This window comes from Thamnophis elegans, chromosome Z, assembly GCF_009769535.1.
Source record: "Thamnophis elegans isolate rThaEle1 chromosome Z, rThaEle1.pri, whole genome shotgun sequence".
Lineage (NCBI taxonomy): Eukaryota > Metazoa > Chordata > Lepidosauria > Squamata > Colubridae > Thamnophis > Thamnophis elegans.
This window is the reverse complement of record NC_045558.1, coordinates 124,731,284-124,745,436: the sequence shown is the minus strand read 5'-3', so window position 1 is coordinate 124,745,436 and position 14,153 is coordinate 124,731,284. Positions and strand designations below refer to the sequence as shown.

Here is a 14,153-nt window from a genome sequence, read left to right as displayed (position 1 = left end):
TATCGAAGGTTCTTAAGAAAAGGACAACAAATCATTTGCTTGCATACCGCCAGAATAATAAACTTAAGTTTCCTGTCAGGAATTTCTCCTTATTTGAAATAAATCTATGGCTAGCTGTGTATTATTCCAGTATTAAGAACACCAGCTCTGTGGTCTTCTAATGTTTATCCTATACATAAACATTAGACAACTATAATCTGATGAGGTGATAAAACTAATTGATACAATTCATTTATTACCTCCGGAAGATCTGTTTCTTTCCTACTGATTTCATAAATGCTGCTTTTATCTCTTTATTCCTCAAGCTATAAATGATAGGGTTTAGGCTTGGGGTCACTACTGTGTAGAGCAGAGCAAGGATCCTGTCGCTGTCCTCAGAATATGCCCAGTTTGGCCGAATGTAAATAAAAATGATAGTTACATAGAAAATGCAGACCACGGTGAGATGTGAGGAACAAGTGGAAAATGCTTTGTGTCTATTCTTGGTCATTGGCATCAGGAGGATAGTGGAGATGATGAGGATGTAGGAATAAAGGATGAGCAGGAAGAGTATCAAGTCAGCTAGCACTGTTAATGTAGAAATAGCCATTTCTATTTCATAGGTATTGGTAGATGCCAGCCTCAGAACAGGAATAAGGTCACAGAAAAAATGGCTGATTCTATTTGACCCATAGAAGGGAAGGGTGAAGATTAAAACACAGAGCCCCAAAGCCACAAAAACACCCCAGACCCATGACGCAGCAGCAAGCTTAGCACATTCCCTGTAGTTCATGATATAAGGATATTGCAAAGGTCTGCAAATGGCGACATAGCGGTCATATGCCATGGCACAAAGAAGACAACACTCGGTGACACCAAAGAGAAGGAAGAAGTACATTTGACATCCACAGCCCCAAAAGGATATAGTTTGTCTTTCTGATAATAGGTTCAGTAGCATCTTTGGGATGATGGATGAGGTGTAGCCAATTTCCAAAAAGGACAAGTTCCAGAGGAAGAAGTACATTGGGGTGTGAAGGGTGGGACTGACAATGGTGAGGATCAAAACCAGGCTGTTGCCTATCAAGGCTATGAGGTAGAATATTAGAATGAGGGAAAACAGAAGTTCTTGCCTAGCCTTGAAATCTGAAAAGCCCAGCAAGATAATTTCAGTGATACAGGAGTGATTGCCTATTTTCATGGGATCATCCATATTGAAACCTGGCAACAGAAGAGAAATGTTCAATAAAGAATTAAATAATTATTAGTAATTAATAAATAGGTTTCACACTCTACAGACATACATTCTGCATGTTTATTCAAAAGTAATTTCAATCAAACATTTGGAAACAGGGCATGAAGAATTCAATTTTAATTTAGTGTCCTATGCATTTTGTATTTGATTATATATTGTTAGCCAACCATTTCTCACAAGTAATTTGTGAACATTTTCAATGTTTAGAATCTATTTATAGCCCTCATGTTTAGAACATGTACTTTGCTCCTTATTTATTTGTTTGTTTGCTATTTCAGGGAGTCTATGCCTTGTAAGAATCCAATGATAATTAACTCTCTTGTTACTGGTTTTCTTTGAATTAAACAATTTTCATAATTTACCTGAAATTCTGACCACTAATTTGAATATTATCAGATAGCTGGGAGTTTTCAAGTCTAGGAAAATTGATTTAAGATGAAAGTAGTTTATCTCCCACTAAATACCATTTGTTTCTATTGCTTATCATCAATGATCATCTATTCCTGTTACATAAAGAATATCCCTTTTCCTCTAGAGGATATCAAAATGTGCAGAAATTTCATACATCATCTCTCCTATAATAAAATAATGAAAGACTAACATAAGTTGAAAATAAAATTCTCATAATATTCCATTCAATGTCATTTAAAAATTAAATTGTCTTCAACATGCATGGTCAAAATCCAACCACCATCTTTGGTTAATTATGAGATATTGGTCTTACTTTTTTTGATGATGTCAAATTGCTGAGATGTTTCTTCTGACAAAAAAATTAAATGTATTCATTGCCAGTTTGAGTTTCTCAAGATTATTTTGCTATACCGAAGTCTTTACACATTCTCTCCTCTGAAAATATATATATTTTCATAGTATTCTCATATATATTTCATAACATTCTCATCTCTGGAGGAGCCACTAGATTCCTTGAGGAACTGAAGTGAAACAAGGGACTATTAACAAGATCACAAGACAGAAGCCCAAGGATTCATTTTGGGGATTTGGTAAATGAATGCTAGTGGGCAATCTAGAGCTGAGGGAAAGTATTCCTTACCCTAGAGTTAACAACCCCCTCCCCCACCACCGCCTCAGAAGTTGGATATTTTCACATTCAATTTTCACAATTCTTTAACCATTTGCCATGTTTGCTTGTCTTATAGGAATTAGAGATCCAATTTGGTGTAGTTTGTTTTCACTTTATTTTTGCTGACTACAATTACAAAGGCTATGCTCAGTCAGAGAAAATTTCACAGTGTGGTTGACAATTTCGTTTCCGAGAGGGCCCTTCACATTTATCCTGCTTCTTCAGGGGTGGGCTTCAAAATTTTTAGCAAGGGGTTCTCTGCCCAGTTGCTGGATGGGCATGGCCATGGTGGGTGTGGCCTAGTCAGCCTCCAGCACTATGCGAGGGATTTTTGCCCTCCCCAGGCTCCGGAGGCTTTTCTCAAGCCTCCAGGAGGGTGAAAATGGCCTCTCCAGATTCCAGACGCCCTGCACTTACCTGCATCTAAAATGGGCTGCATGAGGACTCCTGGGAGGGGTGGGGAGGGGTGGGCAGGTCCAGCCAGTACTGATATTTGGGGGGTCTCCAAACTGCACAGAATCTTAGCTAGAGTTTCTCCTGAACCCCCGCAAACCCCCAGCAGCCCATCCTGAGGCCTTGTTATGTTTTTTGACCTATTCTTTAGAACCCAGGAAGCCTGATCCTGAAACTTAAGACAAATTCCTGATTTCAGAATGTGCTTGGAAGAAATCTATTATTAGCCAATCTCTCCTTCCAGAGGCACATATCCACCTGCTGTTTTGCCATGAATCTGCAGCGTACAACCAATAGCATGGAACATCTGGAGGGAAGCAGCTTCACCATCTCAGACTGCTCCATGCCCACAAAGTGCAATGGGTGTCCCCTCTCCTAATCTTTCCACTTTCCACTTCAGGAAGCCAAACCCAAAAAGGAACTGCGTCCAATGAGGAGGCACAGTGGGGATGCATTACTTGTTCTGTACTGTGGATTGGCTGGAAACAAGTACCTTTTGGCAAATTGCCCAGCAGAAAGGGTGCATTAGAGGAGTGGTGGCAGACCATTGGCGGGGAAGAAATGTTGGCAGAGGGCCAGCTGATGATAAATGCCCAAGATGGGTCAACTGCAGTGGGGGACTTGCCATGGCATGAGTGCAGACATCTACTCCTGGTTAATTATTCTAGATGCACCAAGATTTCAAAGAGGTAAGTAAGGGGGAAAAAGTTTTTGTCTTCCCCAGCCCCCAGAAGTACTCTGCAGGCTTCAGCATGGCTGGGGGAAGGCAAAAACGCCCCCATTTTTCACTGAAACGGACATTTTTCCCTTCCCCCAACCCTGCTGAAGCCTGCAGAGTGCTTCTGGGGGCTGGGGGAAGGCAAAAATGCTCCCGTTTTGGTGAAAAATAGCATGTTTTTTGCCCCTTTTTCAACCAAACCTGGGGCATTTTCTCCTTGCCCCAGCCCTACTGAAACTTGCAGAGTGCTTCTGGGAGGGGGGAGGCAAAAACACTCCCGCTTTCACCCATTTTTCACAAAAATGGGATGTGGGGGCGGAGCTTCGGGAGGCAAAAAATGGCTGTATTCGGTGCATAAGATGCACCAACATTTCCATGCTCTTTTGGGGGGGAGGTGCATCTTATACTCTGAAAAATATGGTAGTCCCTTCACATTCTCTTTCTCAAAATTAGAATGACCTAACTGTGTTGCTTTACATAAAATCTTAAAGACCTGATTATAAATCCAGGCTTGAGGTCAGACTACAGAATAACAGAGTTGGAAGGGACCTTGGCAGGGGTGGGCTTCTGTGGGTTTGCCCAGGTTTGGAAAAACCCATAGCTAATGTTATGGCTGGTTTGTAGAACCTCCAAATTCCAGCCCTGGCTGGCCCTGCCCACATCACTCCTCCCCTCCCAGGAGTCTCCACACGGCCCATTTTAGGTGTGAGATAAGTGCTGGATCCACATGGAGGCTCAGGGAGGGGGGTAAATGGGCCTTCCAGATGTTCTAGAAGCCTGGACCCTAGAAGCCTGGGAAAAGCAGTTTTCGCCCTCAAAAAAAGGCTCAAGGAAAGCCTCCAGAGCCTGGGAAAGCCAAAAATTCCTCCCACCCATCATCGTGGTGTGGAAGGCTGAGTAGAAGACCCACCATGCCCACGCCCACCCAGCAACCAGTCAGAGAACCTGTTGTTGAAATTTTTGAAGCCCTTACCTGGATCTTGGAGGTCTTCTAGACCAACCCTCTGCTCAGGCAGGAAACCCTACACCACTTCAGACAAATGCTTATCCAGTATCTTTTTTAAAACTTCCAGAGTTGGGGCATTCACAACTTCTGGAAGCAAGCTGTTCCACTGATTAATTGTTCTAACTGTCAGGAAATTTCTCCTTAGTTCTAAGTTGCTTCTCTCCTCAATTAGTTTCCACCCATTGCTTCTTATCCTGCCCTCAGGTACTTTGGAGAATAGCTTGACTCCCTCTTCTTTGTGGTAGCCCCTGAGATATTTGAACACTTCTATGATGACTCCCCTGGTCTTCTTCTTCACTAGACTAGCCATGCCCAGTTCCTGCAGCCATTCTTCATATGTTTCAGCCTCCAATCCCCTAATCATCTTTGTTGCTTTTCTCTGCACTCTTTCTAGAATCTCAATTTCTTTTTTACATTGTTGCGACCAAAACTGGATGCAGTATTTCAAGTGTGGCCTTACCAAGACATTATAAAGTGATATTAACACTTCACGTGATCTTGATTCTATCCCTCTGTTTATGCAGCCTACAATTGTGTTGTAGCTTTTTTTGGCAGCTGCTACACACTGCTGGCTCATGTTTAAATGGTTGTCCACTAGGTCTCCAAGATTCTCTCACAGTTACTACCATTGAGCAAGGTACCACCTATATTGTACCTGTGCATTTCGTTTTTCTTGCCTATTCGTTTTGCATTTGATTATGTTATATTAGTCAATCATTCTAGGAAACTTTCTCACAACTCATTTGTGAACATATTCATTGCTTAGAATTTAAAATGGCCATCTTAAATGTAGGGCACATACTTTATTTTTTATGTATTCGTTATTTCAGGGATGCTGATCATAATAAGAATTCAGTAATAATTAGTTCTGCTTTGACTGGTTTCCTATGAAATAAATTGAATTTTCATAAATAAAACTGTGCCCTGAGATCATGACTGGCAATAGTAAAATCCTGAGGTGGTTGAAGGATTTCAGGTTAAAGAAAGATGATTTAGAATGAAGGCAACTCAATTTCCCGTTTCTCAAATGCAAATTAATTCCATATATTTTCATTATTTATTATCATTTCATTTCATTATTGCATTATCATCAATTATGGCCCATTCTTGTTACATAAAGAATGTCATTTTCCATCAACTCAGAACATAAAAATGTGCCAAAATTCAGGTATCATTTCTTCCTGGTTCAAAAGAATTAATTGCTAATGCATAGCAAACAGCAAAGATAAAACTCTCATGACTTTCATTTAAACATAATTTAAAAATTAAGTTACCTATATTCCAGATGCAGAGTGTCAGAAATCAAAATGCATGGCATGACCTTTGATAAATGATGCTGTAGTGATCTTTCTTTATGTACGTCTTTCAGAGGATTTCCGATAGAAGAGATGTTTTTTTCTTATGGAAAATTGAAAATATTCTGCAATATTCACTGGCAATTTGACGTTTTCAAGATTTACCTTTCATAAATAAGTTTTGTGTAGTCTCTTCATTAAAAATAATCTTTATGTAGGCTGCTTGCATCAGCCAATATCCTCATCACAACAAGGGCCGATAGATTCCTAAAGGATTTAAAATCGCAGAGATACTAAGAGACTTTATCTCTTTAGTATGATCTCATGACAGGAGTCTAAGAATTCATCCTGGGGATTTTTTTAATGAATATTTAGAATATTTCTAAATGAATATTTCATGAGAAATCTGCTCACAATAGAATCCCTTATGTCACTAGGCTTGGAATTTTGAACTTGGACAACATGGAACTGTGCCACCTGCAGTCGGACTAAGCATAATACACAAAATTATCTGCTACAACGTCCTACCTGTCAATGACTACTTCAGCTTCAACCTCAATAATACATGGGCAAACAATAGATACAAACTCAAGGTAATCCACTTCAAACTCAAAATAGCAACTTCAGCAAAAGAGTGGTCAATGCCTGGAATGCTCTACCTGACTCCATTGTTATATCCTCAAACAGCTTCAACTTCAAACTGTCTACCATGGACCTCACCCCATTCCTAAGAGGTCTGTAAAGGGGGCAATCATTTCATTATTGCATTATCATCAATTATGACCCATTCATGTTACATTGCATGCCTACCGTCCCTGTCCTACTGTCCCCATTTATTTGTACTCATACCTGTTATCTTGTACATGTTTGACAAACTAAATAAAATAATAAATAAATGTCAGAAGTCAGTTTCAACCTCGGGAAAAATATTGTATTAGTAGAGTTAAGAAATGCAATGACCTCAGAAGCTGGATGTTTTTGGGTCCAAATAGTCCAATTCCCGGACTATTTGCTTATCTTATAGGCATTGGAAAGTCAGTTTGGTGTAGTGATTAAAGCATGAGGCTAGAAATGAGGTGGCTGTGAGTTCTAGTATCATTTAAAACAGGTTGGTGACTTTGGGCTAGTTATTCTTTCTCAGCTCTAGGAGGAAGACAATGTCAAACTGCTTCCAAAATCTTATCAAGAAAACTTCAGGGACTTGTCAAGTTTGTTGCCTAGGCAACCCACAAAAAGTTTATATGTCTTGTCCTCTTGTCCAAACTACAGAATCACCTGATAATTTCAGTCCCATTCAGGTTTCTTCCACACTCACTGATACTCACACTAATTGAATCTCAAAGCGTGGCCTTTATTCATCATAATTAAACTATCCATTTTGTTGGTTTAACACTAAAGAGTAACAAAATGAATGAGTCAGCAGACACTGATTTTGAGCTTCTACAGGTAAGTCCTCAAATTACAAACAGAATTGAGCCCAACATTTCTGTTGCTAAGTGAGACAGCTGTTAAGTGAATTTTGCCCCATTTTATTACCCTTCTTGCCACAGTTGTTAAGTGAATAACTGAAGTTGTTAAGTTAGTAACATGATTGTTTAGTAAATGTGGCTTCCCCATTGACTTTTCTTGTTAGAAGGTGATCACAAAAGGTGACCAGATGACCACAGGACACTCCAACTCTCAGAAATATAAGTCAGCTACCCAGCATCTGAATTTTGATCATGTGACCATGGGGATGCTACAACGTCCATAAGTGTGAAAAACAGTCACAAGCCACTTTTTTCAATGTCGTTGTAACTCTGAACTATCACTAAATGAACTGTTATATGTCTAGGATTACCCATATCAATCTGTCTTGGATTTTGCAATCTTGAAAGTGCATGAACTGCTGTTACAGTGAGAGTTGATTTAACATGTTATTTACATGGCAGGTGGCTGAGAAAGGATCCTGGCATACTTTGGCATAAGAAGCACTAATTGATATTACTCATCTAAATTTAACAAGAAGCCTAATCTAGCCAGGATTCCAAGTGGCTTACATCACAAAACAAGAATATCAAAAAATATCCTTGAATATACAGTAGTGGCCAAAATTGTGGAAACCTTTTGGGAAAAGTTTAAAGTATTTTTGAGGTTTGGTGGCTAATAACACCACTTTTTTTTTTGAGTGGCACCATAAAATTATATATCAATGGAAGGATAATTTAATCAAGAATGTAATGCAATAACTTTTATGAAGGATTTGTTTTTAGAATAGCAGTTATAAAGAAAAGTGAAACGTAGAAAAAACAAGATCTACAAAAAATGATATATATATACATATATATATTTAAGATGCAATACTGCCTAAGATGTAATATAGCCCAGGTTCGAATCCCAGGAAGGGTATGGCTAGCTGATGAGAGCTAAATAGCTTGAAATAGATCTATACTAGTCTCCCTTTATTTATTTATCAGCACAAATACAACAATGTAACAAAAAAGGCAACAGTAAAAATATTGGGTTTCTGCCTGGATGGTCTCTTGTGACAAGCCGAAGGACAGAGAATGGAAGTAGTGATCTTCCTCCCATATTTGAGCATACTGGGAGTTGTAAAATCTAATAGATTTTACAATCTGACTTGGCTGATAACGGATCAGAGCCTGTGGCCTAATGGCTAAGACGTCTGCCTAATATGTAATATAGCCCAGGTTGAAATCCCAGTAAGGGTATGGCTAGCTGATGAGAGCTAAATAGCTTGAAATAGATCTATACTAGTCTCCCTTTATTTATTTATCAGTATAAATACAACAGTATATATACGCCATTTCATCTTGAATACATCCAGATGACAGTGACGTGCGGTGACGGTTACCGTTGGTGAGGCAAGACTGCAGCAGTGGTGAGAAGCAATGTCCCCGGCACTGTGTCCGACAGGCATCTCGCATTTATGGCGGACATAAACGCGAGACGCCTGTCGGACACAGTGGCGGGGGTGTTGCTTCTCGCCACCGTTGCGCTCCACCGCCTTGCCCCCCACCTCCTTCGATGAACAATCCTGCAGCCAGCCCACCCACCCCTCGCCCGACCTGCTCCCTGCCTGGACTCACCAGTCTTCTCCTCCTCCTCCTCCTCGTCCCTGCTCGGTGCTGGGCTGGCTGCAGGCTGGGGCATCAGGATTGTATGTATGAAAAGGCAGGGGGGGCAAGGCAGTGGAGCACGACGGCGGTGAGAAGCATTTCAGATGGATCCGGGGCACCCGGAAGGCAAGCCGGAACTTCGGCATGCCTTTAAGTTCTGGCTTGCCTTCCGGGTGTCCCAGCTCCATCTGAGATGCTTCTTGCCGCTGTCGCGTTCCACCGCCTTGCCCCCCCCCCCCGCCTCCTCATATGAACAATCCTGCTGCCCCAGCCTGCAGCCAGCCCACCCACCCCCGCCCGACCTGCTCCCTGCCTGGACTCACCGCTCTCCTCCTCCTCCTCCTCCCCGCTCAGTGCTGGGCTTTAAAGGGGTCTCCCCTCCCCAGCCAGCCAGCCCACCCAGCCAATTCCTCCCCGCACCACCACTGTGTCCAACAGGCCAGGTGTCTCGCGTTTATGGCGGACATAAATGCGAGATGCCTGGCCTGTTGAAACACAGCGGCGAGAATGTCCCTGCCGCTTCCGTGCTCCGCCGCCTCGCCCCCCTGCCTCCTCCGACCCCACCGCTGTGAAGAAAGAAAAAAAACACACACACACAAACCTCACAATAAAAAATTAATTTTTTTATTAAATTACAAATTACAAATTAAATTACAATAAATTTGAATCCCCCCCTCCCTCCGTCTGATCCACCTTTTCCAGCTGTGGAAACTCTCTCAACTCTCCTCTTGTCTGGCCAACGTAAGCGTGCTCAACGTAAGCTCCTAAGGCATGATTCGCTACTCCCCGATCAGGAGGGGGGAAAATCAGTGCCTCTTTTGCATATGAAAGTGTTCGCTTGTTAACTCCGCCTTAACTTTTAAAAGGCAAACAATTCCTTAGGCAAAAGAGGCTCCGACTTCTCTGGCCTCCTCCCATAGTTAACACTGAGAGCAGACACCAAGCCACTGTGACTTTGAATCTGGTAGCAACTACCCTGGCTTTAATTATTTAAAAATATTATTTAAAATTCTTCCTTTCCCTCAGGAGACTGGTGAGGCCCCGCCTCCCCTGCCTCTAGTGACTGCACGTCCCTGCCAGATGATTTTCTTTTGTCACATAGGCACAGTCTCTTAATTCTTCTATCATCACTTGTTGTTGTGCACTCTTTTCTGCCTTTACCGGTGTGGCTTTGTAGTGACTGAGTCTCCTTATATCTCTTCAAAAACTTAGAAATAAGTTTCCACCAATTTTTTTTCTAATTTCTTTATAACTGTAGCCTTGTTCACTTAATAATACAATTTTACATCGCTTTCTTGGTGACCAGTCAACTCTTTGCACCATTACTTTAATTTCATTATGTTATGCACCAAACCTTCCAGTCAGCTAAAAATGAGCCAACAACGGACTGTAGTCTTCAGACACTTGTTATTTTCTGTCCTGAAAGCATTATAGAATTTTTTTTAATGATCTTGAACATTAAGAAGAGCCCATCCTGACAGAGGAACGAGGCACTAGTGCTTGGACTCTCTAAGAATAAAGAGGGGGAGGTGGTGCTGTCATCGCGATGATGCGACATGCGAAGCTTCAAGATCACCATTGGTATCTCTGCCGCTGGACAGTCCTTTTGGACCTAAACCATCCGTAGAGATGGTAATAGAGAAGGGCACATCCTGCTGATCCCAGGGATATCGCAAAATTCCTGGTTGATCCAAGAGAAGCCCATTTTTCCGGCGATAGAGAAGCAGCCATCAAAGCTGCTGAGGTTGGGACAGCTCCAGAATTGAAGGAAATGCAAGAGAGAGTGTGTCGAATTAGTGAGATAAATTTTACTATTAGAGAAGAGAATCCCCAAAAAGATCAAAAGTAAAGTTAAAATTGAAGACAGAAGAGGTTAAGCGGTGAGATTGAACCTGAGTAAACTTAGTGTGCTATTTTTTAATCTTTTTATTGATGGAATCTTTACAAATGATTCTTATTTTTCAACTGGACTGTTTTTTTTCCTTCTATTTTTTTTCAATACTTACTGATTAAGACTTTCTTTCTTTTTTCTTTTTTCAACGCTCTATTGCATTTTCTTTTTAAGAATTTTTTCTTTTTTCCCCTTAAGTTTGGAATATAAAGAGGGAAGCAAAAGTAGAGGAAAAAAAGTAACACTGTCACTTGGAGGCTTGGAAACATTGTTTTTCTTTTCTTCCTTTCAACACTTGATTTACATTTCAAGGTCTCTGAGCTTGTTTATTGAAAATGATAGCGGGATGAGCACAGATTGTTTATACAAGTGCTCCTCTGAGGCACTATCAGTAGCTGGACTGGAGTGAAAAAAAGCTTGACTTGAAAGAGAAAAGATTGCTGTGAACTTGCTTGGAACTTAATAAAAAAAACCTTGGATTCTATATAGTGGCAGTTGTTTACTATCTGGAGGAAATGACCAATATAAATGATGCTGTAGCACAAAAAAGAAAAGGAAGTGACATTGCAGATGATTATTCGAGAAATCCAAAAAATACAAGTAAGAACAGAGATCATTGAAAAGAGAATGGAGAATATTGAACAAAGAACAGGAAGAATAGATGAAAAAAATTGAGAATATTCACAAAAAAATTGAGAATATTCACAAAAAAATTGAGAATATTCACAAAATGATGATGAAATACAAGGACTGATTTCAAAAAAATTGAAGAAAAAGATGAACAAAGAGACAAGAAAATTGGAAATATTGACAGTAGATTGAGCATTGTTGAAAAAGACAAGAGTGGAATATTGGAATGGGAGAGCAATAGATCAGAATTTTACCTCAGATTCCAGAATATAGAAGAAGAAAAGGGAGAAAACTTGGCAGAAGTAATGATAGAAATTCTGGCAGAAGCATCGGTGATAATCAAAGGGAAGTTGATGGAAGGAAAAGATGAGGGGTTTCAAGTCTTTACAAGATATGCAGTGAAAAACAAGTTGCCAAGAGAAATCCATACAAGATCTACCAAGAAAGCAATTAGAACACAAATACTACAAATGGCAAGAGATATAAGATTGCACTACTATTTGATGGATACAGGATGATCTAATGAAATGCTATAATAAAAATTAATTTAAATTTAGTTAAAACTTAGAATATTATGCATAAAATGAAGTAATAATAGTTATAATAAAATAAATGATTAACAATGATTTTGTGTTTGTATGTGTGTCTGTGTGTGTGTGTATGTGTATGTATATGTATATGTGTGCGTGTGTATGTTGCATTTGTGCTGATAAATAAATAAAGGGAGACTAGTATAGATCTATTTCAAGCTATTTAGCTCTCATCAGCTAGCCACACCCTTACTGGGAATCGAACCTGGGCTGTATTACATATCAGGCAGTTATGTTAGCCACTAAGCCAGAGGATCTCTTCCTTTATCAGCTAGGCCAGGGAAATAGGTATGTATTATGTCACAACCCCTGGTATGCCCAAATATGGGCGGAAGCATACTGCTTTCTTTCTCTGTCTATCAGCTCGTCACAAGAGACCATCATGACAGAAAGCCATTATTTTTACTGTTGCCTTTGTTACATTTGTGTTGCATTTGTCCTGATAAATAAATAAAGGGAGACTAGTATAGATCTATTTCAAGCTATTTAGCTCTCATCAGCTAGCCATACCCTTACTGGGAATCGAACCTGAGGTGTATTACATATCAGGCAGTTATGTTAGCCACTAAGCCACTATGTTAGCCACTGTGTGTGTGTGTGTGTGTGTGTGTGTGTGTGTGTGTGTGTGTGTATTTAGAGTTACAACCCCCGGTATGCCCAAACATGGGAGGAAGTCCACTGCTTCCATTCTCTGTCCATCGGCTCGTCACAAGAGACCATCCAGACAGAAACCCAATATTTTTTACTGTTGCCTTTGTTACATTTGTGTTGTATTTGTGCTGATAAATAAATAAAGGGAGACTAGTATAGATCTATTTCAAGCCCAGCAGGATCCAGTTGAGCTGCTGATGGACTCGGATAGCGAGAAACCATATGAGTCTGCCCTGGACGATGTGGAGGACCCTGTGCAGGGTTCAGTCTCAGAGCAGGGACCAGAGAGGCTGGTTGGCCACCAGGAGGCGCCTAAGGCATGGAACAGTGGGGAGGATCAAAGGCAATTTGTCCCTGATGCTAGATTGAGAAGGGCTGAGAAACGGAAGCAGCAACTCCATAGGCAGACTCACAGAAGATGATTAAGCACAGGTGGTTGTTGATTGGCCCCTCCCAAGAGAGATTATAAGTGAGACGTTGGGAGGGGACATTTACAGGAAACAATGTTCGAATTAGTAGTTAGGAAAATCTATCTATGTATTCTAGTCATGTCTGTTCGTTTGGAATATCTGTGTTGCTTCGTTTGAACTATCTGCGTTGCTGCAGAGCTACTCTGTTGATTGTGAGTTGCCTGGGCCCTCAGCCAAAGGATTCATTATCTCAATAATTGAACAGTGGCAAACAGCCAAGCCTGTGTTCTGGTTTATTCACAGGCCAGTGGGTCAGAACATATATACTAGATTGATAATATGAAATTTTATATAAATTGTAAGTGAGGACTATGGAGAGGATGCACAAAAGTTTTGTAACCAAAGATAAACAATTTTATACAGAATAAAATTTAAAGATGTAATATTACTGGATGGTTTTAGGATGATGTGATGAAATGCCATAATGTAAATTTATTCTAAACTTAGAATATCTCACATAAAAGGAAGTAAAAATGGAAGTAATAATGTTTAATAATGATAATAATTGTATGCATATATAAAAGATTGATAATATGAGATTTTACATAAACTGTAAGTGATGACTGTGGTGAAGAGGCACAGAAGTTTTGTAACCAATCGACACACTGTATGTAACTGGAGGATGGTTTTTATGTTTTATGTTTGTTTGTGTTTGTTTTATTTTATTAAAAATAAAAAAATATATTTTAAAAATAAGAATAATATCATATGTTGTTGGCTCATATGTCCCATAGAAGTTGAATCATCTTGACAATGGCTTCTTCTAATACATAAGGAGGACAAAGATCATCAAAAAAATTGATTTCGGGAAGAATCTGCTATTATCGTAATTGAAATCCATTGCTTCTTTTTAATAATCAGGGGAGAGATATTCTTATCAACCACTGCAGCATTTCTGAAATTATGTGTTCCACCTTTCAGAGAGCTCAGTGGGTCAGTAGCTTCTAAATCAATACTAAAAATCTGCAAAATGTTTCTAGAGAAAAGGCATTTACAAAGGTAAAATAGAACTAATGTC

The 14,153-nt window shown here is 40.0% G+C and overlaps 1 protein-coding gene across 1 annotated transcript; it reads right to left on the bottom strand.

Moving 5' to 3' along the window:
* Positions 1–235: 235 nt before the first annotated feature.
* Positions 236–1,177, bottom strand: LOC116522490 (olfactory receptor 10P1-like). Its single transcript, XM_032237408.1, has one exon. The coding sequence runs from the start codon at positions 1,175–1,177 to the stop codon at positions 236–238; it is 942 nt and encodes a 313-aa protein (XP_032093299.1).
* Positions 1,178–14,153: the final 12,976 nt, after the last annotated feature.